This window comes from Salvelinus alpinus, chromosome 10 (genome assembly GCF_045679555.1).
Source record: "Salvelinus alpinus chromosome 10, SLU_Salpinus.1, whole genome shotgun sequence".
NCBI classification, from domain to species: Eukaryota; Metazoa; Chordata; class Actinopteri; order Salmoniformes; family Salmonidae; genus Salvelinus; species Salvelinus alpinus.
In genome coordinates this window covers 71,474,297-71,485,068 of record NC_092095.1, presented here as the reverse complement: position 1 = coordinate 71,485,068, position 10,772 = coordinate 71,474,297, and the positions used below count along the sequence as shown (strand labels likewise).

Genomic DNA, 10,772 nt, shown 5'->3' with positions numbered 1-10,772 from the left:
TCAAATGTTGACACCAGAGGGTTAATTTTTTTCTGGAATGTTCCAAGGTCCCAGATACACCTACACAGGTTGTTTGTGTGCCAGCTAGATGTTCTACTACCACCACACGGTAAATGTGCCCTCACTGCCAGTGTTTTGGCTACAGACATGGACTATAACCTGGGGAAATAACCCACTTATCTCATATTATTCACACCAGTTGCCTTTTACTGACGGTTGGAAAAACAGCCCTAAACACACTATTTTATGCTAAGAAATGGTCGATGTGCACTTTTATTGATGGGTTAAACTCAAACGCACATGCATACACACACAAAGACACACATTCGTTTCTGGAAAGAAATGGGTATGAGGATATGTCCTTAAAGTCCTTAGATTAATATTAATTTGAAGATGTCGCTACTTCAAATATTAATTTTAGAAATTTAACATTGATTTTTTTACAAGGATTTTGTCATGGCATGTGTGATGCATGACGTCATCTACTGTAAAAATCACCTGTCAGGGGGAGTGGCTAAAGGTAATCCTCAGAAGGGTTTCCCCATTCCGTTATCATGACGTGGCATTGTGGACATTTTCTAAACCAAGTATATTACGAAGATTAATTTAAGAAAATTAGATGTGATTATATATAATTGAATAGGTTAATTATTTCATCGCTGATCGTTTTGGAGTTGCGTACCTAGAATATTTATGAGAGGGCGGTTCTATTTCCCGCTCATGCTTGATTGACATGTGCCCCGAGGCTAAGCGGAGCTCACGCACAGTCAGGCGTTCTACCTTGGAAAACATGAGAAAAAACCACCCGGCGGATTTGTAGACATTTCAATATATTTATTAATGATGGATCATGTTTCGAGACGCTGTGGAGTCAGCCGATCGCGTTTAACATTGTTGTTACCAGGTTGCGATTGTTCTCCAGTTCCAGCCACCAAAGTAAAAAATACAGGTGCATAAACGGGTTTCTCTCTTCCAGATAGGATGAAAGATCGAGACACTTTACTCTCCTCTTCCAGCTAAATTAGTTTGTGCCTCGGGTGGATCAATACAACTCCCCGTTGTTTGACTGTTTGGGACATCGAGTGACTCTTCGACTGTCCCTGATCGGCATCCGAGTTCACGCCTGGGATTTGCAGTTGTGGGACTCGCTTCATGGAGAGAACAGCGATATCGTTTCAACTTTTGGACTACAGAATAGCCTACTGCAATTAACCAAACGTTTAGGCCATATTTCCACGGCATATTTGGAATATATTTGGGTTCACTCATGGAAAAGAAAAACAACAAAGCGAACAGGGCTCGCTCGCCGCAACTTCGGAGCCCGAACTCAACTATCAACTCTCCTCCCAGTGGCAGCAGCGCCAAAGAGAGAGTGCACAGGTAGCCACTCTTTATAGCCAGCAAAAGTTACATGCCAATTTAACAAACTAACGTTAGCTGGCTACGAAGCTTCGCATATTTTTGCCCGTCCCTACCACCATACACCTGACAATTTAAATGTTCTTAGCGTTACACAAAAGTTAAAACAACTTTTAGGGAGAGTTATGTAAAAAAAAATGGCCAACGCTAGGTAGTCAATCTGGCTAACGACAAACCATGGCAGGTGTTGGTTGTACTTGTGTTTTGCAAAGCTACCTCATACAGTAGATAGCAAGCTAAGTGGATGTGTTGAGAATGCGAGGACCGTTGGACTCAGTCCTTCGTAATGGCATGTGCACTATTCCAAGCTGCCTCACAACCTCCACCCGACACCCCGTCCCCCACCATCGAGATTACACACGTTTTAGTAGCTAGTCACACGTGTTGTGCTATGCACAGGAGTCCTCCGCTGTTGTGAAAATTGAAACACAGTGTAATCGATGAACATTGCAGGCTAGGAAAGTTCCCAACCAAAACATTAGGCCTAGGCTACTTACTTCTTCTCAGTGCAACGCTTTGTTGAAGTTCACTGACGTTTTTTTTTAGGTTGTATCGTTCTACGTGATAGGGTACACATTGTGGCCTCCAAGGTTATTATAGTTTAGTGTTTTTATATTCGTTTCTATTTCTATTAGTTAAAACATACATCATGATTTAAAAATATATTTATACTCGTTTGTTTTGAAGTAAAATATAATCGTTTTTTAGTTTGTCAAACTTTTTTTCATTATTTAGTTTTAGTTTACTATAATAACCTTGGTTGTCTCTCAGGGCTCATTCTTCCTCTCCTCCTTCCCTCATTCTTCCTTTCCTCCTCCTTCCTTTCGTCTCCTCCTTTCCATAGTGTGGTCTTACTCATCCACCTTTCAGTATTCACCCAGCTACAAGTGGGAAAATACCATTAGGTCACTAATCCACATGATGTCATTGCTCTAAGCTCTTATTAAATCTAGTCCACTGGAAAAAACAATCCTGCTGAATGGAGAATGTGTCTGGTCTTATAAAGGACCAGTCTGTCCGGATTCCATAGCAAACAACAGATTGCCAAACATGCTACTACTACTCACCAGTCTCACTACGCTCGTCGCTCACTATCGCCTTTAGATTGACTTCGTTTCTGACTCCTGCTAGCTAGACTCCGTATGGCTGTGACTCTGTTTCAGTGTGGACTCCATATGGCTGTGACTCTGTTTCAGTGTGGACCCGTATGGCTGTGACTCTGTTTCAGTGTGGACCCGTATGGCTGTGACTCTGTTTCAGTGTGGACCCGTATGGCTGTGACTCTGTTTCAGTGTGGACTCCATATGGCTGTGACTCTGTTTCAGTGTGGACCCGTATGGCTGTGACTCTGTTTCAGTGTGGACTCCGTATGGCTGTGACTCTGTTTCAGTGTGGACCCGTATGGCTGTGACTCTGTTTCAGTGTGGACCCGTATGGCTGTGACTCTGTTTCAGTGTGGACCCGTATGGCTGTGACTCTGTTTCAGTGTGGACCCGTATGGCTGTGACTCTGTTTCAGTGTGGACTCCGTATGGCTGTGACTCTGTTTCAGTGTGGACCCGTATGGCTGTGACTCTGTTTCAGTGTGGACTCCGTATGGCTGTGACTCTGTTTCAGTGTGGACCCGTATGGCTGTGACTCTGTTTCAGTGTGGACCCGTATGGCTGTGACTCTGTTTCAGTGTGGACCCGTATGGCTGTGACTCTGTTTCAGTGTGGACCCGTATGGCTGTGACTCTGTTTCAGTGTGGACCCGTATGGCTGTGACTCTGTTTCAGTGTGGACCCGTATGGCTGTGACTCTGTTTCAGTGTGGACTCCGTATGGCTGTGACTCTGTTTCAGTGTGGACCCGTATGGCTTTCAGCGGTTGGAGGACTTTGACTATGAGTCGTATGAGGAGTTGATGTCAGAGTACCTGGCCGTGCTCACCAGGAGGTCCATCAGGTGGTCCAAGCTGTTGCAGGGCCGGGGACGACTGGAGAAGAGCATCAAGGGTGAGTGGGACTTCATCGGAGCCAGAGCATAAAATAAACTATTTAGTGGCAGGTAGATATTTTTTACCAGCAAAAATATTTTTTTTTCTGCTAAAAGGACACCAAAAAAAAACAGTTTCTAAAACAATACATCTAAGAAGTAATGTGGTATTTTGTTTAATTATATTTTTTTGTATCCTAAGTCTTTTAGCCAAAATATAACAGATTAGACAAAAATGTTCACGGTTACAGTGGTAGCCCAACTCGAGTCATGTTTGTGCCTGTGAGATTGAGTCTTGACTAGTAGAAGCATTGTCTTCTCTAACCAGGCTGGTTGAGAGAATGCCAAGAGTGTGCAATGCTGTCCTCAAGGCAAAGATTCAACTTTTCTACTTTGAAGAATCTCAAATATAAAATATATTTTCATTTGTTTGACACATTTTTTTGGTTACGACATGATTCCATATGTGTTATTTCATAGTTTTGATGTCTTCACTATTATTCTACAATGTAAAACAAATAAAGAGAAACCCTGGAATGAGTAGGTGTGTCCAAACTTTTGACTGGTACTGTATTTTATTGTTTTTGATTTGTAAATATGTTAGTTAAAAAAAAATGTTTTTATTATTTTCCCTTAACCCTACCACCCCTCCCCCCAATTGGAGTAAACAAATGGACAATACTTAGGCTTCCACTTCCAGCTTATACGTTTGGCAGGTGTTCACGTCAAATCAGTGTTTTTGTTCATGCTGCTTCTAGGGTGTGTGTGTGTGTGAGAGAGTGAAAAAGAGACTTAAGTTGCATAACTGACTCGTGAAGCACTCCCACAGTGAAGCGGTATGTGCGTAAGGGCGTGCCCAACGAGCACCGAGGGTTGATCTGGATGTCAGCCAGCGGGGCCCAGGAGCACCTGGAGAGGAACCCAGGCTACTATCACTCTCTACTGGACACGACGAAGCAACAGCACGACCCCAAGCTGGTGGACTCCATACGCACAGGTTAGCTAATATACCTCATCATGGGCTAATATACCTCATCATGGGCTAATATACCTCATCATGGGCTAATATACCTCATCATGGGTTAGCTAATATACCTCATCATGGGTTAGCTAATATACCTCATCATGGGCTAATATACCTCATCATGGGTTAGCTGATATACCTCATCATGGGTTAGCTGATATACCTCATCATGGGTTAGCTGATATAGATCATCGTGGGTTAGCTAATATACCTCATCATGGGTTAGCTAATATAGATCATCATGGGTTAGCTGATATACCTCATCATGGGTTAGCTGATATAGATCATTGTGGGTTAGCTGATATAGATCATAGTGGGTTAGCTGATATACACCTGAACAGGTTAGCTGATATAGATCATCATGGGTTAGCTGATATACACCTGAACAGGTTAGCTGATATAGATCATTGTGGGTTAGCTGATATAGATCATTGTGGGTTAGCTGATATAGATCATCGTGGGTTAGCTGATATAGATCATCGTGGGGTTAGCTGATATAGATCATCGTGGGGTTAGCTGATATAGATCATCGTGGGTTAGCTGATATAGATCATCGTGGGTTAGCTGATATAGATCATCGTGGGTTAGCTGATATAGATCATCGTGGGTTAGCTGATATAGATCATCGTGGGTTAGCTGATATAGATCATCGTGGGGTTAGCTGATATACCTCATCGTGGGTTAGCTGATATAGATCATCGTGGGTTAGCTGATATAGATCATCGTGGGTTAGCTGATATAGATCATCGTGGGGTTAGCTGATATAGATCATCGTGGGGTTAGCTGATATAGATCATCGTGGGTTAGCTGATATCTACCTGAACACGGGAGCTTGAGCTCTGAGATATTTCTCTCTGTATGTACTCGGCTTTGACAAATAGCTGAAAGGGTTCGAGATGTTTGTGGAGTTGGCAGCAGGTTAATTTTGGTGGTGATTTAGTAGTGATTAACCACCTCCATCCCTCCCTCCCTGGCAGACCTGAACAGAACATTTCCTGACAACGTCCAGTTCCGCAAGACGTCGAACCCATGTCTCCAGAAAACCCTGTACAACGTGCTGCTGGCGTACGGACACCACAACCCAGCTGTGGGCTACTGTCAAGTACGTTTACCCTGTTACACCTGCCGGTTCTTTGGCTACATCCCAAATGGCACCCTATTCCCTATCTAGTACACTACTATAGACCAGAGCCCTATTCCCTATCTAGTACACTACTATAGACCAGGGCCCTATCCCCTATATAGTGCACTACTTTAGACCAGGGCCCTATACCCTATATAGTGCACTAATTTAGACCAGAGCCCACAGGCAGCCTCAGATTCCACTTTACAGGCTCAGTCACCTTTTAACGCTCTACTCCAGTGGTTCCCAACTACAGTCCTCCAGTCCTCTACTCCAGTGGTTCCCAACTCCAGTCCTCTACTACAGTGGTTCCCAACTCCAGTCCTCCACTCCAGTACCCCCAACAGTACACCTTATTTTTGTAGCCCCGGACCAGCACACCTGATTGAGTTGGATCAGGGGGTCCTGGAAGACTGGAGTTGGGAAACACTGTTCTATTGTTTCTCAGCCCTCACTGCTACGGCACCGTGTTCACACTGCCCCCTGTGGCTGGTCCAGGCATTACCTGCTAGCCTTTTCAGGAATCTCAACCCTTCCTCGACCATTCAATCAGCTTTTGTTCCTAAATGGGATGGCATGTTGAATAGACAAGGCTACTGTGTGGTTGTGTGTGATTTGATAGGGAGATTTTCAGTCTTTTGCAATGCAAAGAAGCAGCATTATGGCTGAAGGTTTGGTGTGTGTACAGTCAGTCCTCTCTGTCTGCCTCTCGTATTGTCAGCTTTTCTGTTTATTAGTCTGTCTTTTTGACTATCAAAGACACATTTAATCACATAATTTCCAATAGTTACTTACTAGAGACTATGTATTTTTACCATGGGCCCTGGTCAAAAGTAGTGCACTATATAGGGAATAGGGTGCCATTTGGGACGCTTAGTGTATCTCTGTCCACCTTTTCATCTCTCCCTCTCTTTGAACTCATTCACCAGAACACAGACCTGTTCTCTCTCCCTCTTAGCAACAGGCTGTATTAGCAGGCAAAGGGAGAGAGAGGGCTGTTGAATTAGAATGTATTGGCCAGGCAAAGGGAGAGGGAGAGAGAGGGCTGTTGAATTAGAATGTATTGGCCAGGGAGAGGGAGAGGGAGAGAGAGGGCTGTTGAATTAGAATGTATTGGCCAGGGAGAGGGAGAGGGAGAGAGAGGGCTGTTGAATTAGAATGTATTGGCCAGGCAAAGGGAGAGGGAGAGAGAGGGCTGTTGAATTAGAATGTATTGGCCAGGCAAAGGGAGAGGGAGAGAGAGGGCTGTTGAATTAGAATGTATTGGCCAGGGAGAGGGAGAGGGCTGTTGAATTAGAATGTATTGGCCAGGGAGAGGGAGAGGGCTGTTGAATTAGAATGTATTGGCCAGGCAAAGGGAGAGAGAGAGAGAGGGCTGTTGAATTAGAATGTATTGGCCAGGCAAAGGGAGAGAGAGAGAGAGAGGGCTGTTGAATTAGAATGTATTGGCCAGGCAAAGGGAGAGGGAGAGAGAGGGCTGTTGAATTAGAATGTATTGGCCAGGCAAAGGGAGAGAGAGAGGGCTGTTGAATTAGAATGGGTTGTACCCCTCACTAAGCTGTCAAGGAGAGGATGTCTACAACCTACAGACAACAACATCTTGAAAACACTGTTGCATAACTATTAACAGTTTATTGTGGCTGAAATGTAATATTCATATGTATCTAATAACTGTCTTGTCTTCAGGGCATGAACTTCATCGCTGGGTACCTCATCATCATCACTAAAGATGAGGAGAAATCATTCTGGCTGATGGACGCTCTACTGGGCAGGATACTACCAGGTGTGTGAGGTACAGCAGGGACAGCAGCTCTCTCCCTGCCGTGGGTCTATATATAACCCAGCGGAGGTCACATGGTCTTGAGCCTCGTTAAGACCCATGTCACACGGAGGGGGTAATCCTATGATGTCACACAGGAAATTACATCACGCCCCAGCTCACTACCTCACTTCCTGTTCTGGCATAGTCAGGCTCCACTCTGACAAACAGGTGGATTTGATCTGAGATCACATTTGTCACTGTGTTCAGGGCTCATATCTTTGAGGTGTGTGTGTGTGTGTGTGTGTGTGTGTGTGTGTGTGTGTGTGTGTGTGTGTGTGTGTGTGTGTGTGTGTGTGTGTGTGTGTGTGTGTGTGTGTGTGTGTGTGTGTGTGTGTGTGTGTGTGTGTGTGTGTGTGTGTGTGTGTGGTGTGCGCACTGTCCCTTGACGACAGTAAAAAACCAACAGTGTAATGAAAGGGAGTGTTGATACTAAGTTGTGTGTCCTGTCTGTCTCCTGTCCAGACTACTACTCCCCGGCCATGTTGGGTCTGAAGATGGACCAGGAGGTTTTAGGGGAGCTTGTGAGGACCAAAGCCCCAGTTGTGTGGCAGGCCATGGGGCAACACAACGTCATGTGGACCCTGGTGGTCTCCAGGTGGTTCATCTGTCTCTACATAGACGTCCTGCCTGTGGAGGTGAGGGGGGGGGGGGGGGGGACGACTAGGGGGTTGAAAAGCAAGGAGAGAACTTTGGCCAAATCTTTGTTGTTGTTGGAGTACTAATACTAAGTTGATGTAACTATTGAACATGTAAACACCCAGTCAGGTTTGGGTCAGTGATCTGTTGTAGAAGGGCTATTCATGTTTTATCAGTGCTGAGCTTTATCAGAGACTCGGCCCCACAACAGGACTGAATCAGGTTTACAGGGCAGAATGGGAACTCAGCCCCACAACAGGACTGAATCAGGTTTACAGGGCAGAATGGGAACTCAGCCCCACAACAGGACTGAACCAGGTTTACAGGGCAGAATGGGAACTCAGCCCCACAACAGGACTGAATCAGGTTTACAGGGCAGAATGGGAACTCAGCCCCACAACAGGACTGAATCAGGTTTACAGGGCAGAATGGGAACTCAGCCCCACAACAGGACTGAATCAGGTTTACAGGGCAGAATGGGAACTCAGCCCCACAACAGGACTGAATCAGGTTTACAGGGCAGAATGGGTACTCAGCCCCACAACATTAAACCTGACTGTCCTGCGGCCCATTAAGCCTGACTGTCCTGCGGCCCATTAAGCCTGACTGTCCTGCGGCCCATTAAGCCTGACTGTCCTGCGGCCCATTAAGCCTGACTGTCCTGCGGCCCATTAAGCCTGACTGTCCTGCGGCCCATTAAGCCTGACTGTCCTGCGGCCCATTAAGCCTGACTGTCCTGCGGCCCATTAAACCTGACTGTCCTGCGGCCCATTAAGCCTGACTGTCCTGCGGCCCATTAAGCCTGACTGTCCTGCGGCCCATTAAGCCTGACTGTCCTGCGGCCCATTAAGCCTGACTCTCGTCTCTCTCCTTGGTTCTCGTCCTTAGACGGTTCTGCGTATCTGGGACTGTCTGTTCTACGAGGGTTCTAAGATACTGTTCCGTGTGGCTCTGACGTTGATAAGGAACCAGCAGGCTGAGGTCCAACAGGCCGGTTCCCTGCCTGACGTCTGTGACAGCTTCAAACACATGACCAGAGGCCCCTATGTAGAGGACTGCCACACCTTCATGCAGGTATACACACACACTGAAATGAACGTGTGTGTGTGGATGTGTTTTAACTATTAGCAAACAAACAAAAAGTGGACATCTTGTTGGTCCCCACGAGGTGAAATGCTATTTCTGGGGGGTTTAGGGTTAAGGTTAGAATTAGATATTTGTGTAAGAGTACGGGTTACAGTTAGGGAAAATAGGATTTTGAGTGTGACTAAATTGTGTGTCCCCACAAGGTTAGCTGTACAAGACTGTGTGTGTGTACACCATAATGATCTCTGTTCATCCCTCTGTAATCCTTTGTCTTGCCGCTTTCCCAGAAAATCTTCACGGAACCCGGAAGCCTCTCCATGGCAACAATCACCAAGCTCCGGGAGACGTGTCGAGCACGCATCATCGCTGAGGAGTCCTGACCCCATCCTCCTGACCTGTCAATCAAACACACTGCACATTCCGGGCTGGGTCCCAACACTCCTTAATGGTCTCCTCGGATCCTATCCCTCACTGTTGGGACAGTGCCCTAGACTGTTTTGTACTCTTTAGCATGACTACCATGTATGTAGACTACTAGGGGTGAAAAGGTGTTACGAGTACCGACCACTGAATTAGTATCTATCCTGTGGGGGTACGCCGTACTGGTTAAACATGAGCCCATCACAATAATTAACAAAGACGCCAATGAAACCTTCTGGCTATTACACTATTATCATTACTGTATGAAAGTCACATGAAATAAAAAATATTTAGCGAATGGACATGAAAACATGGAATACGCTCAAATGTGGTGTGGTTTGGTAATAAGCAGAGATGATCGGCCGAGACGCGCGGACAGCAGTGGACGCGTTGAGGTCACCAGACTGATGTGGACCTAATGAGTGACGTCGCTGGGTGTCATTCATCAAATGGCGGCTGCACAGATGCAGGAATTCAACATGAGGTTTAGTCCAGCATTGGTGTTAACCAGCCCTGGACGTATTGGTTCATGTAGACCTGAATGTACACAGCTAGATAGATGGAGTGTAATGTCTTAACTCTGCTAACTGAGGATCCCATTTTGTCCTACAAAAGTAGTGCACTATATAGGGCCCTGGTCTATAGTAGTGCACTATATATAGGGAATAGGGCCCTGGTCTAAAGTAGTGCACTATATAGGGAATAGGGCCCTGGTCTATAGTAGTGCACTATATATAGGGAATAGGGCCCTGGTCTAAAGTAGTGCACTATATAGGGAATAGGGCCCTGGTCTAAAGTAGTGCACTATATAGGGAATAGGGCCCTGGTCTAAAGTAGTGCACTATATAGGGAATAGGGCCCTGGTCTAAAGTAGTGCACTATATAGGGAATAGGGTGCTAATTGAGATGTAACTCATGTGAGATTCATGTTGCTGACTGAAGCTCATCTTACCTGGAATAAACATTTATTTAAGAACAAGATTTGGATTCTATGCACTTTTCTCCTCTGAGTGATGAGATCACTGATGACGTTGAGAAGTAGACTTGAAGCATATGGTACGTTGTCGTACATGAACGAGTGTCCGTTGTAGTGCACTATAAACGAGCCTGATTCTTTGTACACCAGACACTATTAAATAAACGACAGACTCTTCCCTCCTTCACAATCATGTGACCCCCCCCCCCCTTGTCTGTTCTTTCTGATACTTTTGTAGTCCCTGTAATCTCTAGTGCTAGGAACTACAAACCCCATCTATTCACAACTCAGGA

At 45.5% G+C, this 10,772-nt stretch overlaps 1 protein-coding gene across 1 annotated transcript; it reads left to right on the top strand.

Moving 5' to 3' along the window:
- Window positions 1-720: 720 nt before the first annotated feature.
- On the top strand, window positions 721-10,672 carry grtp1a (growth hormone regulated TBC protein 1a). Its single transcript, XM_071330890.1, has 8 exons — window positions 721-1,380; window positions 3,261-3,412; window positions 4,222-4,389; window positions 5,394-5,518; window positions 7,226-7,322; window positions 7,824-7,996; window positions 8,886-9,071; window positions 9,371-10,672. The coding sequence occupies exons 1-8, from the start codon at window positions 1,268-1,270 to the stop codon at window positions 9,461-9,463; spliced, it is 1,107 nt and encodes a 368-aa protein (XP_071186991.1). The 5' UTR covers window positions 721-1,267; the 3' UTR covers window positions 9,464-10,672.
- The last annotated feature ends 100 nt before the right edge of the window (window positions 10,673-10,772 follow it).